Genomic DNA, 13394 nt, shown 5'->3' with positions numbered 1-13394 from the left:
GAAAAAAGACCACTACCTAACTCATTTTATGAAGTTAACATCACTGTAATACCAAAACCAGATAATGATGCTACAAGAAAGGAAAATTACAGACCAACCTCCCTAATAAACATAGATACAAAAATTCTCAATAAAATACTAGCAAATTGAATCCAACAATATAGAAAAACAATTATACATCATGACCAAGTGAGGTTTATACCAGGAATGCAAGGGTGGTTCAACACAAGAAAATCAATCAATGTAATACAGCTTATTAAACTGAAAAGGAAAAATCACATGATCATCTTGATATACGCTGAAAAAGCATTTGACAAAATTCAGCATCTTTTCTAATAAAAGCACTTTAGAAGGCAGGAATTGAAGGAAACTTACTCAATATCATAAAGAGCATATATGAAAATCCCATAGCAGGCATCATTCTTAATGGTGAATGATTGAAAGCATTCCCCCTAAGTTTGGAAATGAGACAAGGATGCCCATGGTTATCACTATTATTCAACATCATACTAGAAGTTCTAGCTAGAGTGATAAGGCAGAAGAAAGAAATAAAAGGCATCCAAATAGGAAAGAAGAAGTAAAGATTTTCACTATTTACAGATGACATGATTCTATACCTGGAAAGTCTGGAGAAATCTATGATAAAGCTACTTGAGCTAATAAATTCAGCAAAATGGTGGAATACAAGATTAATGTGCAAAAAATCAGTTATGACCTCGCTGTGGAAACAGTTAAGGAAAAAATTAAATTGAAAATTAGCACTAAATGAACCAAGTATTCGGGAATAAATTTAACCAGGATTACAAAAGGCCTGTACACAGAAAACTATGAAACATCGCTAAAAGAAATCAAAGATATAAATAGATGGAAAGATACTCAGTGCTCATGGATAGGTAGGTTGAATGTTGTTAAGATGTCAATTTTGCTCATATTGATCTAGAGATATACAGATTCAATACAATACCAGTCAAAATTTCAACAGCCTACTTCGAAGACTTGGAAAAGTTAGTTCTCAAATTTGTTTGGAAGGGAAAGAGACTTTGAATAACTGAAGATATCCTAAAAAAAGAAAAGCAAAGTGGGAGAACTAACACTTCCTGACTTTAAAGCTAATTATACAGCCATGGTGGTCAAAACAGCATGGTACTGGTACAAAGAACTATTGACCAATGGAATTTAATTGAGAGTGTAGAGACAGACCACCAAATCTATGGTCAATTGATTACTGACAAGGCCACCAAATCCATTGAATTGGGAAAGAATTATCTTTTCAATAAATGGACATGGGAGAACTACATATCAACAGCCAAAAGAATGAAAGAAGACCCCTACCTTAAACTCTATACAAAAATTAACTAAAAGTGGATCAAAGATCTAAATATGAGCACCAGTACCACAAAATTCCTAGAAGAAAATACAGGGAAACATCTTAAAGGTCTAGGAATAGGAGGTAGTTTCTTAAACTTTACACCTAAAGCACAAGCAAAGAGAGAAAAAAATAGATAAATGGGAACTCCTCAAGATCAAATGCTTCTATGCCTCAAGAGACTTTCTCAAAAAAGTAAAAAGGCAGCCAACTCTATGGGAGAAAATATTTGGAAAAGGTTTGATATCCTGTACAATAAAGAAATCATACAACTCAACAACAAAAGAACAAAACACCCCAATTATAAAATAGGCAAAAGATATGAATAGACACTTGTCTGAAGAACAAATAAAAATGGCTAAAAAGAACATGAGATGCTCATCTTCATTAAGTATAAGGGAAATATAGATCAAGACTACAATGAGATGCTCAGATGTGGCCTCTCTCTCCAGTCAACACAACAAGCAATCTCACCACCCTCCCCCTGTCTATGTGGGACATGACTCCCAGGAGTGTGGACCTTCCTGGCAACGTGGGACAGAAATCCTAGAATGAGCTGAGACTCAGCATCAAGGGATTGAGAAAACCTTCTCGACCAAAAGGGGGACTAGTGAAATGAGACAAAGTGTCAATGGCTGAGAGATTCCAAACAGAGTTGAGAGGTCATCCTGGAGGTTATTCTTACGTATTAAGTAGATATCACCTTGTTATTCAAGATATAAGGGAGAGGCTGGAGGGAACTGCCTGAAAATGTAGAGCTGTGTTCCAGTAGCCATATTTCTTGAGGATGATTGAATAACGATATAGCTTTCACAATGTGACTGTGTGATTGTGAAAACCTTGTGTCTGATGCTCCTTTTATCTACCTTGTTAACAGACGAGTAGAACATATGGAATAAAAATAAATAATAGGGGGAACAAATGTTAAAGTAAATTTAGTATGAAATGCTAATGAAAGCGAGAGGTAAGGGGTATGGTATGTATAATCTTTTTTTTTCTGTTTTCGTTTGATTTCTTTTTCTGTTGTCTTTTTATTTCTTTTTCTGAATTGATGCAAATGTTCTAAGAAATGATGAATATGCAACTAAGTGATGATATTGTGAATTACTGATTATATATGTTGATGTTTTAGTTCATTTGTTAAATTTTTTTAAATTAATAAATAAATTTAAAAAGAAAGACTACAATGAGATACCATCTCACATCCAAAAAATGGCTGCTATTAAACAAACGGGAAAATACCAGTGTTGGAGATGATATGGAGAAATTAGAACATTTATTCACTGGTGGTGGGAATATATAATAGCACAGCTGCTGTGGAAGACAGTTCAATGACTGAGTTGCTTTATGACTGGCAATACCACTGCTTGGTATATGCACAGAAGAGCTGAAAGCAGTGACACAAACAGACATTTGCACACCGATGTTAACAGCAGCATTATTCACAATTGCCAAAATATGGAAACAAACCAAGTGCCCATCTACAAATGTGGTATATACATACAATGAAATATTATATGCAGCAGTAAGGCCAAATGAAGTCCTGAAGTATACAGCAACATGGATGAACCTAGAGGATATAATGCTGAGTGAAATAAGCAAGACACAAAAGGATAGATACTGTATGTGTTCTCAAATATGACCCTGGTAGAAGTAAACTCAGAGGCTTATAATGTAGAATATAGGGGAAGTAGAGATACACAGAAGCTAGAGATGAATAAACAGTCACCTAATGAGATTGAACTTAAATGTATGGAAGTGGATAGCAGTGATAGTAATTCATTAGTGGGCTTGTAAGTAATATTGCCATACTGAAGGTGAATATGATGGAATGGGATTATATACAGCCATGTATCCAAGTGATTAACACTACATATATAAATAAATTCTTGCACTAACTACTTCAAAGTTATTAATCTCGTGTAAAGTGTCAATAATAGAGGGATTTAGGGGGAAAACTACTATTGCATGATATGGCCTACAGTTAACAGGAAGACAGCAACAGCACCAAATCAACACCAAGGGTAAATTATTGGGGGTGAGGTGGGGTGGAGGTACAAGAGTTAAGGAGAGATTTAGATTTGTTATTTGGTGAGGTGTGTTTATCTGTTATTTTTCTCTTTGAAGTAATGAGAATTATCTAAAATTAAGAGAGTTGATGATTGTACAACTAAATTAGGATACTGTAGGACATGGATTGTTTATTTTGGACATTATCCATGATGCCCAATGGATGTAATGGCCAAAGGGTATATTGACTGAGAAGCAGGAAGGCGAACTGTGGTGTTTACATATAATGGAATATTGTGCAGCTGCAGAAAGGAACAAAGTCATGAGGCATGCAATGAAGTGAACAAATCTTGGGGACATTATGTGGTGCAAAATAAGCCAGAAACAAAAGAACAAATATCGTATGGTCTCTTTTAGAAAATACTTATAAGAAAATTGGGGTCTAGGTTGTAAGCTCTTATAGCAATGGCATGTAGTTCGGAGTTGTAAGTACATTTCTAGATTCTGAGATGCTGTGCTATATATGTGTATAACCTGGTATTTCCCTGGAACTTTTAGGTACCTGTGTGACACCTTAGACTCAGAGTTGGAGTTCTACAGCTCTGAAAGTTCAGCATTGCTACATATAACAACAGTCAAAGAAACCAAAAAAGATATCCGGCTTCAATTAGAGATAAGAACAAAACTGATATGGTTTGAACTAAGGTAAATCAGAATATAGGACAAGGGATGATATTGTCTGTATTATAGAGCTTCACCTACTGTATGAGAACAAAGGCAGAGAGGTTTATTTTGTCAAAACCTAAATTTCCTGTCACATAATCTAAATCAACCTATCTTGATAGCTCATTTAAACAACCCAAACAGATGGAGCGCAGAATGGGAACAAGGGCTTATAAATCTATACAGCCTAATGTAATACCCAGATACATCCCAGAGTATGTTGGGAAGATAATTAAAATGTATTGGTAGAGTCCTAGGGACCGGAGAAAAAGTATGGAAATATTAAATTTTCCCACCTGGAAAATTCCTGGTACTATCTCAAACATGAGGGACTCCCAAGAAAATAGGTCAAGCCCTTGATCTTGAGGCTTGCCCTTATGAAACTTATTTATATAGTGGAGAAGCTAAGACTACCTATAATTTTGACTAGGAGTTGTTTCCAGGAAACAACTTTTATTGCTCAGATGTGGCCCCCTCTCTCTAAGTTCAACTCTGCAAAGAAAATCATTACCCTCCCCGATATGTGGGATATAACATTCAGGGGTGAAAGTCTCCCTGACAGTGGGAGACATGACTCCCGGGGTTGAGCCTGGCCCTGGAACCAAGGGATCGACACTGCCTTCCAGACTAAAAAGGAGAAAAAGAAGCGCATCAAAATAAGGTATCAGTGGTGAAGAGAGTTCAAATGAAGTCAAGAGACTATTCTGGAGGCTACTCTTACACAAGCTTCAGCTAAATACTGCTAATTGCCATGGTTTGCCATACCCAAATAAACATCATTCCTGTTAACCCTAAAGAACACCTAGGGCTCTAACTGAGACTCTACAAAAGTTTCACGTACTAAATTTACTTTCCTGAAACCTAAAACCTCCAGAGGGTTCCTAAGCCAGATAAGTTCTGATACCCAGAGGCCAGCCTCTCCAAGATATCAACTAATTCCACCCCCTTATCCTATTCTGTTGATACCCCTTTTTAACATAAAAAAGGTTAGAATGGGCATAGCCCAAAGACACCTATAGATTGGGAATAGGATCAAAGGAGAAAGAGGAGTGATAACAGAGAAAATAGGATTTAACAAACGAGTATGACTACTAAATTACTATAATGAGATCTCTCTTTGCTTCCAATTAGGCAGCCAGAAGGAAAAACCTGAAAATGTGGAATGGTAACCCATACCAAACTTTGAAATCTATTCAGTAATTACGCGCTAAAATGTACTTTGAAAATGATGGGCTTTTAAATATATATATGTTATGTTTCACAATAAAAAAACATTTAAATAAGTCAGATAACCAAAATCAGAATATAAAATCTCATACCTGGAGTTTTCCCTTTTCATAGGCCAGTTTATTTTTACTCTCAGTAATTTTTCCCAAGGTCTTTTCCACACTCTGCTGGGCAAGCTGATGAAGTAAACACAGGTATCAGTAGCTCTAAGGCATAGAAAGGACTACAGTTTTCCCTTCTTCAATAAATATATTTACACCCTTACCATTTTTACAGTAACAAAATCAAGATTCAAAATTATTCTTTACTGTTGCTTCTTAGTCTTTCCTTTCCATAGAGAATTGATCACTGTCTGAGTGCCTAAAGAGTCCAAGTGTTTCTTTTTATTTGTATATTGTTTTTTTTTTTGCATGGGCAGGCACCAGGAGTTGAACATGGGTCTCAGGAACAGCAGGTGAGAACTCTGCCAGTGAGCTGTTGCCCGCCCTGTATATTCTTTTTTTATGTCAGCTATTCCTTTGCAGTTTCACCAGGGGTTGCAGGTATACAATTTGTGAAGCACTATAAAATTTTTAAAGTAAACTGGAGCTTCAAATGACCACAACCACTTGGACAACAGGAGATACTTTGATTCCTGTAGTAAAAAGGAAGAAAGGAAAACTTAAAAGAAACAGAAGAAATAGTTGGAGACCCTGCTGGTTTGAATCTATTACGCACCCCAGAAAAGATGTTCTTTTAATCCATTCTTGTGGTTGCAGACCTACTGTTGGATGGGACCTTCTGATTAAGCTGTTTCCAAGGAGATCTGACCCACCCACTCAAGGTGGGTCTTAATTCTTTCCTAGTGCCCTTTATGAGAGTGCTCAGAGATGTTTAGAGAGAAAAGAAATGTCCAAAGACATTTTGGAGAGAACTGATAAAGAGCAGAAAGATGAAACCAAGTGAAGGACACACACACAGAGACAGGGGAGCCCTGGAGATCCTTAGAGGACACACAAGACACAGAGAGCTCAGAGAGGTGTCCCTGGAGAAGCAAGCAAGGACCCACAAACATTCAGAGAGAAAGCCATTGAAAACAGAGGCTGAAAGCAGTAGGGCCCAGGAGCAAGAGACTGGCAGACATCATCATTGCCATGTGCCTTCCCATGTAACAGAGGAGCCCTGGATGCCAGTGGCCTTTATTCAGAGTCAAGGTATCTTCCTCTTGATGCTTTAATTGGGACATTTTCATGGCCTTAGAACTTTATATCTGTAAGCTAATAATTCCTCTTTGTAAAAGCCAATCCATTTCTGGTACATTGCATTCCAGCAGCTTTAGCAAACCAAAAACAGAGACTTAAAGTCACTGCTTTATCAAGCATTAAACATAGTTTTATGGAAGAAAAAATAACTGAAGGTTCTATATTTCTTGTAACTACATGTTTTCATCATTCAAAAATCCTTTAATCACATTTATTTCCTAATATGCCCTTTTCCTCAGAAACAGCCAGAGGAAATAAGGTACAGTTTTTATTTTTAACTGTTGATAAAAAACTAATATTGACATAATTCATTACTTCTGGTTTATATTTATCTAACCTGTAAATAATATATTAAGAGGTCTTTTTTATGTTTTTAAAGCCAAAGACTTTTGTTTTATGTTCAACTTTGGGAAAGCTGATAAAGATGAAACCATGTATGCAGATATATTAAATTACATTATAATTTACATCAGAGATGTTGCTATCTCTGACAGTTACAGATATTTCTTAGTCACCATTTTGTAGTATATGTTTTCTCATTTTAAGTTTTGTGGATCCAACATACCTGTTTTCAAATGAAAGTACAAATACATTCCAAACCAGACTACCATAAAACATGCAATTAATTTTTTCCTATATTTAAAAACTTTCACAATAGCAGACACTTCATAAGAAGGGAACATTACTCTGGAGCATCATTTTCTCCTTGATAGATGCCTTGGTTAAAAGAATTAGGACATTTAAGACATCATTGCAAGTGGTTAAAATGGGAAAATTTTGGGTTGTATATGTGTTAAAACAATAAATTTTTTTAAAAGAGGAAGAAATGAGTCTGCCACTTCAAAGAAAACAACTGATATTGCCAATGGTAAAATTTGAACTTTCAAGAGAAAATCAGAAATTTGGAAAATTTGTGACAGGCATGGTGAGTCTGGAAAGTCCCAATAATTACAGACCTTTCTGATAAGGGTGTTGAATATACATTTTTATTGCTTAATGAAATGTGTTAATATATGGAAGAACCTTGTATCTCAGTGGAACAATATTTAACAATTGATGAATGTGTGAAAATCACACAAAAGTAAAAGACTCATTCAAAGTACAAAACTGACCATTTAATGTAACAGTATGATGTAACAAAGTGTGACAATGCTCACTGATTTGGTTTCAGCTTGCACCTTGTTACAAGCATTAATAAACCACTGCTTGTCAAGTTTTGATATAGTACCAAAGAACAATAGCCACAATTATTTGAAAATGTTATTAAAATACTTCTCTTAGTTTCAACTGAAAAAAAAACTGTAGGCTTAAAAAAATGTATGGAAAAAAGTGATTAACCCTTGTAAACTGTCTACCCTAAAATTATGTACATTCTATATTAAAATTTCTACATAATTTTAGCCATCTAAGCACTAGTACCATCAGAACCAACATTTCACACATAATTCTGCATATTCGTACATTCAATTTTTTTTAACAGTTCTTTTAAATCACTATATATGTTGCTCCCCCTAAGGCAAAGAAAAATATTTTTAAAGCATTCAGATCAATAAAGTATTGGTTTCCAAATTACCCTTGGGAAATATACACTGTTAGCAAGAAATAGGAGGCTAATAATGATATATTATAACATTAATCATCAATTAACTTTCTGTCTATTATATGGGAGACATACAGTCCCTTTTGCCACAATATCTTCTATTTTAGAAACTATGATGTGAAATAATTCCATGAATGCAACAAGTTATAATTTAGAATTCTGTTTTTTATCAGGTTTTCAGTAGCAAATAAATCATGAGGATGACCAATAAAGCTACAGAAACAAAGCTACAATAAGTATAAAAGCTCGCTTATATTCAGTTATAATATAATAACTTAAAATTCAGTTAAGGATTCTATAAATTAAGGTGTTCCAATGTTCTGTAAAGTATGGGCATATCATATAAAAAACAAGAATTATTTTTAACCTAAAATATGAGACCTATACCAAATATAAACATTAAATTAAAAGTAAATTGGATTGCCTTTTTAGAATGTGGAAAGGCCTTTTGGGGATAACTCAGATGGTCTGGGTCTCTTATAAGAGGTGTCTAGAGATTTTTAAAATAATGGCACTTCCGTCCTCAATACATTTATCTCTTTTAGGCAAAGACATGAAAAGTTCTATTAATCTTTTAAATACACTTTTAAAATAATAATTCCCCCCTCCACCTTTTTTTGCCACCAAAGAGAAGGGTAATACAAAGGTAAGAAAAAAGCTGTCTAAATTCATCAGATTCAAAATGTGATAAAGTTTGATATAGGGCAATTTATTCAAACATAAGACAAACAAAAAGCAATTGTTCTCAGTCGCTAAGGGAAAAAGTTAAGGCAGCAATTTACGTTGCTGTTTACGGATGTTTAAATAGGCCCTGTACTTGGGAGAATCAATGGAAGACCAGAAATTAGACAGAGACCACTTAAATGGGTGAATATCTCACATTCCGAGTTATAGAAGGCAGAACTGAGATTAATGTTTGCTTAAATAATCTTGGTGTTATACCATAAAGATTATTAATATGTAGAACAAAGACCGAGTAATCACACCTCAGAAACAGGATACAAAGAAAAAAGGTAGTAGTTATTTACATTTTCATTCAGAAATACAAAGACATCTCTTCTAGAGAAAGCAGAAAACAAATACAGAAAGAATGATTTTAAGATAAGGAAGGCAGGTTGCCAACGATCAATAGTAAAACACAAATTATTTTTTAAATTATTTAAAAAATCCAGGTGAACTGTACAATTTACCAGAAGCCATTAGAAGAATACTTAAAATCAATGAGATATTGGCATTGTGGTAAAGCAATTTTATAAGGAGACTGTAAGCAGAGATTTTATGAAAAATCTTTAACAATTAGTATGGCATGGGTCCCATCAAATCAAATCAACCAGCACACTGACTGAACTGTCCTCCTGGTTTTAAGAAGTACTACATTTAATTCACTGTTAATTTCAAATCACTAAAGTTCTAGTCACACAGGGAATTATATTCCTCTCTGGTGTTACTCTTTAAAAATGAATGTTTAATACCCACAAGAGAAGTGGGGAGGACAGTCAGTCAACTTGAATTCAGGAATAGTATCCTTGCCATCTGGATCTTTTCTAATTGGGGTTCCCTGCATGATTGCTTGCAGTAATGAATTTAAATTGCAGCCTCATTAAATACCACATGGCCAAAATAATCCTAAAATAAGGAAATGTGAGAGAAAAAAAACAGAACATTCATATATGCATAGTATACACTAGACTCTGTAATGGACACCTTATGCACTGTATGACATTGAATCCTCACAGCCTGGCAAGACAGATGTGACCCTCTTTAAGTTCTATTAAGTGTTTTTGAAACACATATTAGGCACTATGCTAAGGCAAGGGAAGTATAAAGATAAGTAACTACTGCTCTTGCATTGGAAGAGAGTGAAACCAGATGCATAAACAGGCCCATTTCCAAACAATGTAGTAATTATACTGATATGGTGTGTTGTGGGAACCCCACAGTTGGAGGAGATCCTCTTGGTACAGAAAACCAGTGAAGAACCAGGCCCAGCTCAAACAGAATGGCTGGAATCAGGGTTTAAAACCAGTCTATCCGAATTCAAGACTGTGGTGTTGCATACACAACACACACTCACATGTATATCTCCAAAAATCACTGAGTCGCTATACTAGAAAGTAGCCTTTATTAAGAACATAAAGTTTTAAATCTCACAGAACAAAATACATAGCAGCTTTGAATAGCAAAAGGGAGGTATTGCTAAGGTTCAGAAACAAACCCTGAAATCTCAACCTCATTCCTTGAACTCATATAACCAGCTGAGCCACTTCAGGCAAGTTTGGTCAGAGACAATTTTAGCTGGAAACACAGAACTCTAGGCTAGAACTGAAGTATGGGCTATCACTGCAGACTTGAATCAAGAGGTATGGACAGCAGGCAAAATGAATACTGACCAAATTTGCTGGCAAGATTTGTCAGTCACTAACAGGGTACGGCCACTGGCCATGGATTCATGAAAGAATCAGGCAGCCTGAGACGTGGTCTTCCAGTGGGACCAAAATCAGATGTGAGGATAAGCCCAGCTGATGCCTGGCCAACAAGCAAAGGACATGGCTGATTTTTGAGTCCTGGGGCAGAGGAAAGTTGATTGGTCTGAGATAGTAAGAGGAATTACTGCTAATGGAACTTGTTGCTCCACTAGGTATTTACAGGCTTTTTTTCTGGGACAGCTCAGATACTAAGAATTTAACAGATATTATCTATTTGCTCCAGGTTTTACATGTATGGGTTAATTCAAAACAACCTCCCAATAATAGTATTATTATCCCCATTCTGACAGATTAGGTCACTGAGGCTCAGCAGTTAAGGATCATACCCAAGGTCACAGCCAGAATTGAAATTTAGGCAGTCCGGCTATGGAGCCATTAAAAAGTAAGAGGATTTAGATTACTCTCTGTAATTTTTCATAGCTGAAGTAATGAGCAGTTTGTAACAGGGTTTGAAAGAATTTAGCTCAGATGAAGTCATTCTCACATCAGGGCCTTCTAAGGAACTTTCAAAGATTATTTTCATTTTATACAAGTAAAAATCACTTCTTTTTAAAAATAGTCAAAGGCACAGAGGAAACTTATCAGCTGCTTAACAGAGAACACTCACCACTTTAAATCCCCTTTACCTGGAAAAGATGTTTAACTCTACCATTCATTTGTATTGCATCGATCTTGTCAAATAGCTTTTAGAAATCAGACTTCTGTTACTGACTGCCTAATGGATAGAAATGACTGACAGAGAAAACACTAGTTTATTTCTCATAATTATGGAAGAGGAACTATTTAAATACGTTAGAAATATTTGTGTTTTTCAGCACTTAATATCACTTATGATATTTATTAAGCCCACATAAAAATCTATCTCTTGGCCTCTGATTTCATTTTAAGTCATTAGTCACTAATTCTTATTTCAGACTGACCTTTTTATACCCACCCCATGGTAATCAGAAGGGACTCGCTGATGTTCTAGGGATGCTACTTGATCTGTCAGCTGCTTATTCTCTTCCTTTAGAATTTGCAGATTATGGGTTAATGCATTTATGTCCACCTTTAAAACAAAAAGAAGAAAAGAAACTATGTCAGAACTCAAAATGTTATCTTATTTTTAAAATAACAATTGTAATTGTAAAGGTATCTTTTTTTTTTTTTTTGTATGCTGTATGGCAGGGGTCACATTTCATTCTTTTTCCATGTGAGTATCCCGTTATTGCAGCATCACTTGTGGAATTTTTGTTTGTTTTTGCTCGTTTGTTGTTTTTTTTCTTGGGAGGTGCATGGGCCAGGAATCAAACCAGGTCTCCTGCATGGCAGGCAAGAATTCTATCACTGAACTACCCTTGTCCCCCTGTAAAGGTATGTTTTACACATGTCTCCCTGTATCTAAATGTGGGGATTAGACCAGTCAAACTGAAAGCTCTGTGGTGCTTTAAAAAATCTTTTTTCTTTTCTTTGACAATATTCAGTTTTTCTAGCTGTCATGAGCAGGGGGGCTAAATCACACAGTTCACCTTTTACTAGAAGTAGAAGCCCTCTTGGCACTTGGTATTTATTTCAAATAGTAATTCAGGCTCATGAACACAGATGAACAGAGCTGTGGGAGAGTAGCCAAGTTATGCTGCCCAGGAAAAGGGATTGCTGGCTGTAGGACATAATAGTGCAGTGTCCAGAAACTGTTTCCTAGGGAAGAAGGGATATGTGGTATCATGGGGGAATTCCTAGGGCCACACGCACATGTCCAAGACAAGACACATGCTTAGAATGGATCAAGGTGGTCACTAAACTTTGTCCCGGAGCTATTCTCTAAACTGAAAGAGCACACTCAATGTAAGTCAATCTGCAATGAAAGGTGTTCTTTTTTTTTCCTGCCTTCTTTTAGATTTTGTGTTAACAACTGGAATTCAAGGAAAGCTTCGTCCTAACACTAGCTGGATACAAGCTTAAGGAACATATGTGTCAAAGTCTAAATTCCAGTGATTTAACAAACTAAAGTTTCAAAATGTCCAGGTTTCAACAAAAGGTCACAAAATGTACAAAGAAATAGGAACTGATGAGCCAGATAAAAGAAAAGATGAAAGCATTAGACACCATCAACGAGGTAGACCAGACCTGGTACATACATGCTTTAGTTTGTTAAAGCTGCCAGAATGCAATATACCAGAAATGGAATGGCTTTTAAAAAGCGAATTTATTAAGTTGCAAGTTTACAGTTCTAAGACTATGAAAATATCCAAATTAAGGCACCAACAAGAGGTTAACCTCACCCAAGAAAGTTGATGCTGTCTAGAACACCTCTGATCAGCTGAGAAGGCACATGGCTGGCATCTACTGGGGCCTTTTGCTTCTGGACACCTTTGTCAGCTGGGAAGGCACATGGTAACATTTGCTAGCTTTCTTGTTTCATAAGGATTCTCTGAGGGTGTATTCCTTCTGCATCTCCAAAGGTCTCCAGCTGTGTGGATTCTCAAGGTTTTTCCAAAATGGTTCCCTCTTAAAGGACTCCAGTAAGCAACCCTATCTTAAGTGTGCGGAGACACATCTCCATGGAAATGACCTAAACAGATGGTCCTACCCACAACTCGGTGGGTGACATCTCCATGCAAAGAACTTAGTAAAAAAGATCCTACCCACTCATACTGTATCAGGGTTAAAGACCCTGATTTTAAAGACTTTTTTGAGCATATAATATCAGACAAAGACTTTTAAAAACCAACCCTAAATATGTTCAGAGAGCTAAAGGAAAA

General features: G+C 35.9%; 1 protein-coding gene across 12 annotated transcripts in view; it reads right to left on the bottom strand.

Moving 5' to 3' along the window:
• Window positions 1–13394, bottom strand: part of CCDC150 (coiled-coil domain containing 150) — a 170898-nt gene that overhangs the window by 100508 nt on the left and 56996 nt on the right. For 9 of the 12 annotated variants that reach the window (XM_077154522.1, XM_077154523.1, XM_077154525.1 and 6 more), the window contains 2 exons: window positions 11588–11701; window positions 5419–5502 (listed from right to left, as the gene is read on the bottom strand). In XM_077154522.1, coding sequence (XP_077010637.1) covers window positions 5419–5502; window positions 11588–11701 — 198 coding nt within the window. The remainder of the gene's footprint in view (window positions 1–5418; window positions 5503–11587; window positions 11702–13394) is intronic. The other 3 variants (XM_077154533.1, XM_077154534.1, XM_077154530.1) reach the window with 2 other exon arrangements.

Source organism: Tamandua tetradactyla, chromosome 3 (genome assembly GCF_023851605.1).
Source record: "Tamandua tetradactyla isolate mTamTet1 chromosome 3, mTamTet1.pri, whole genome shotgun sequence".
NCBI classification, from domain to species: Eukaryota; Metazoa; Chordata; class Mammalia; order Pilosa; family Myrmecophagidae; genus Tamandua; species Tamandua tetradactyla.
This window is presented reverse-complemented; position numbering and strand designations above follow the sequence as displayed.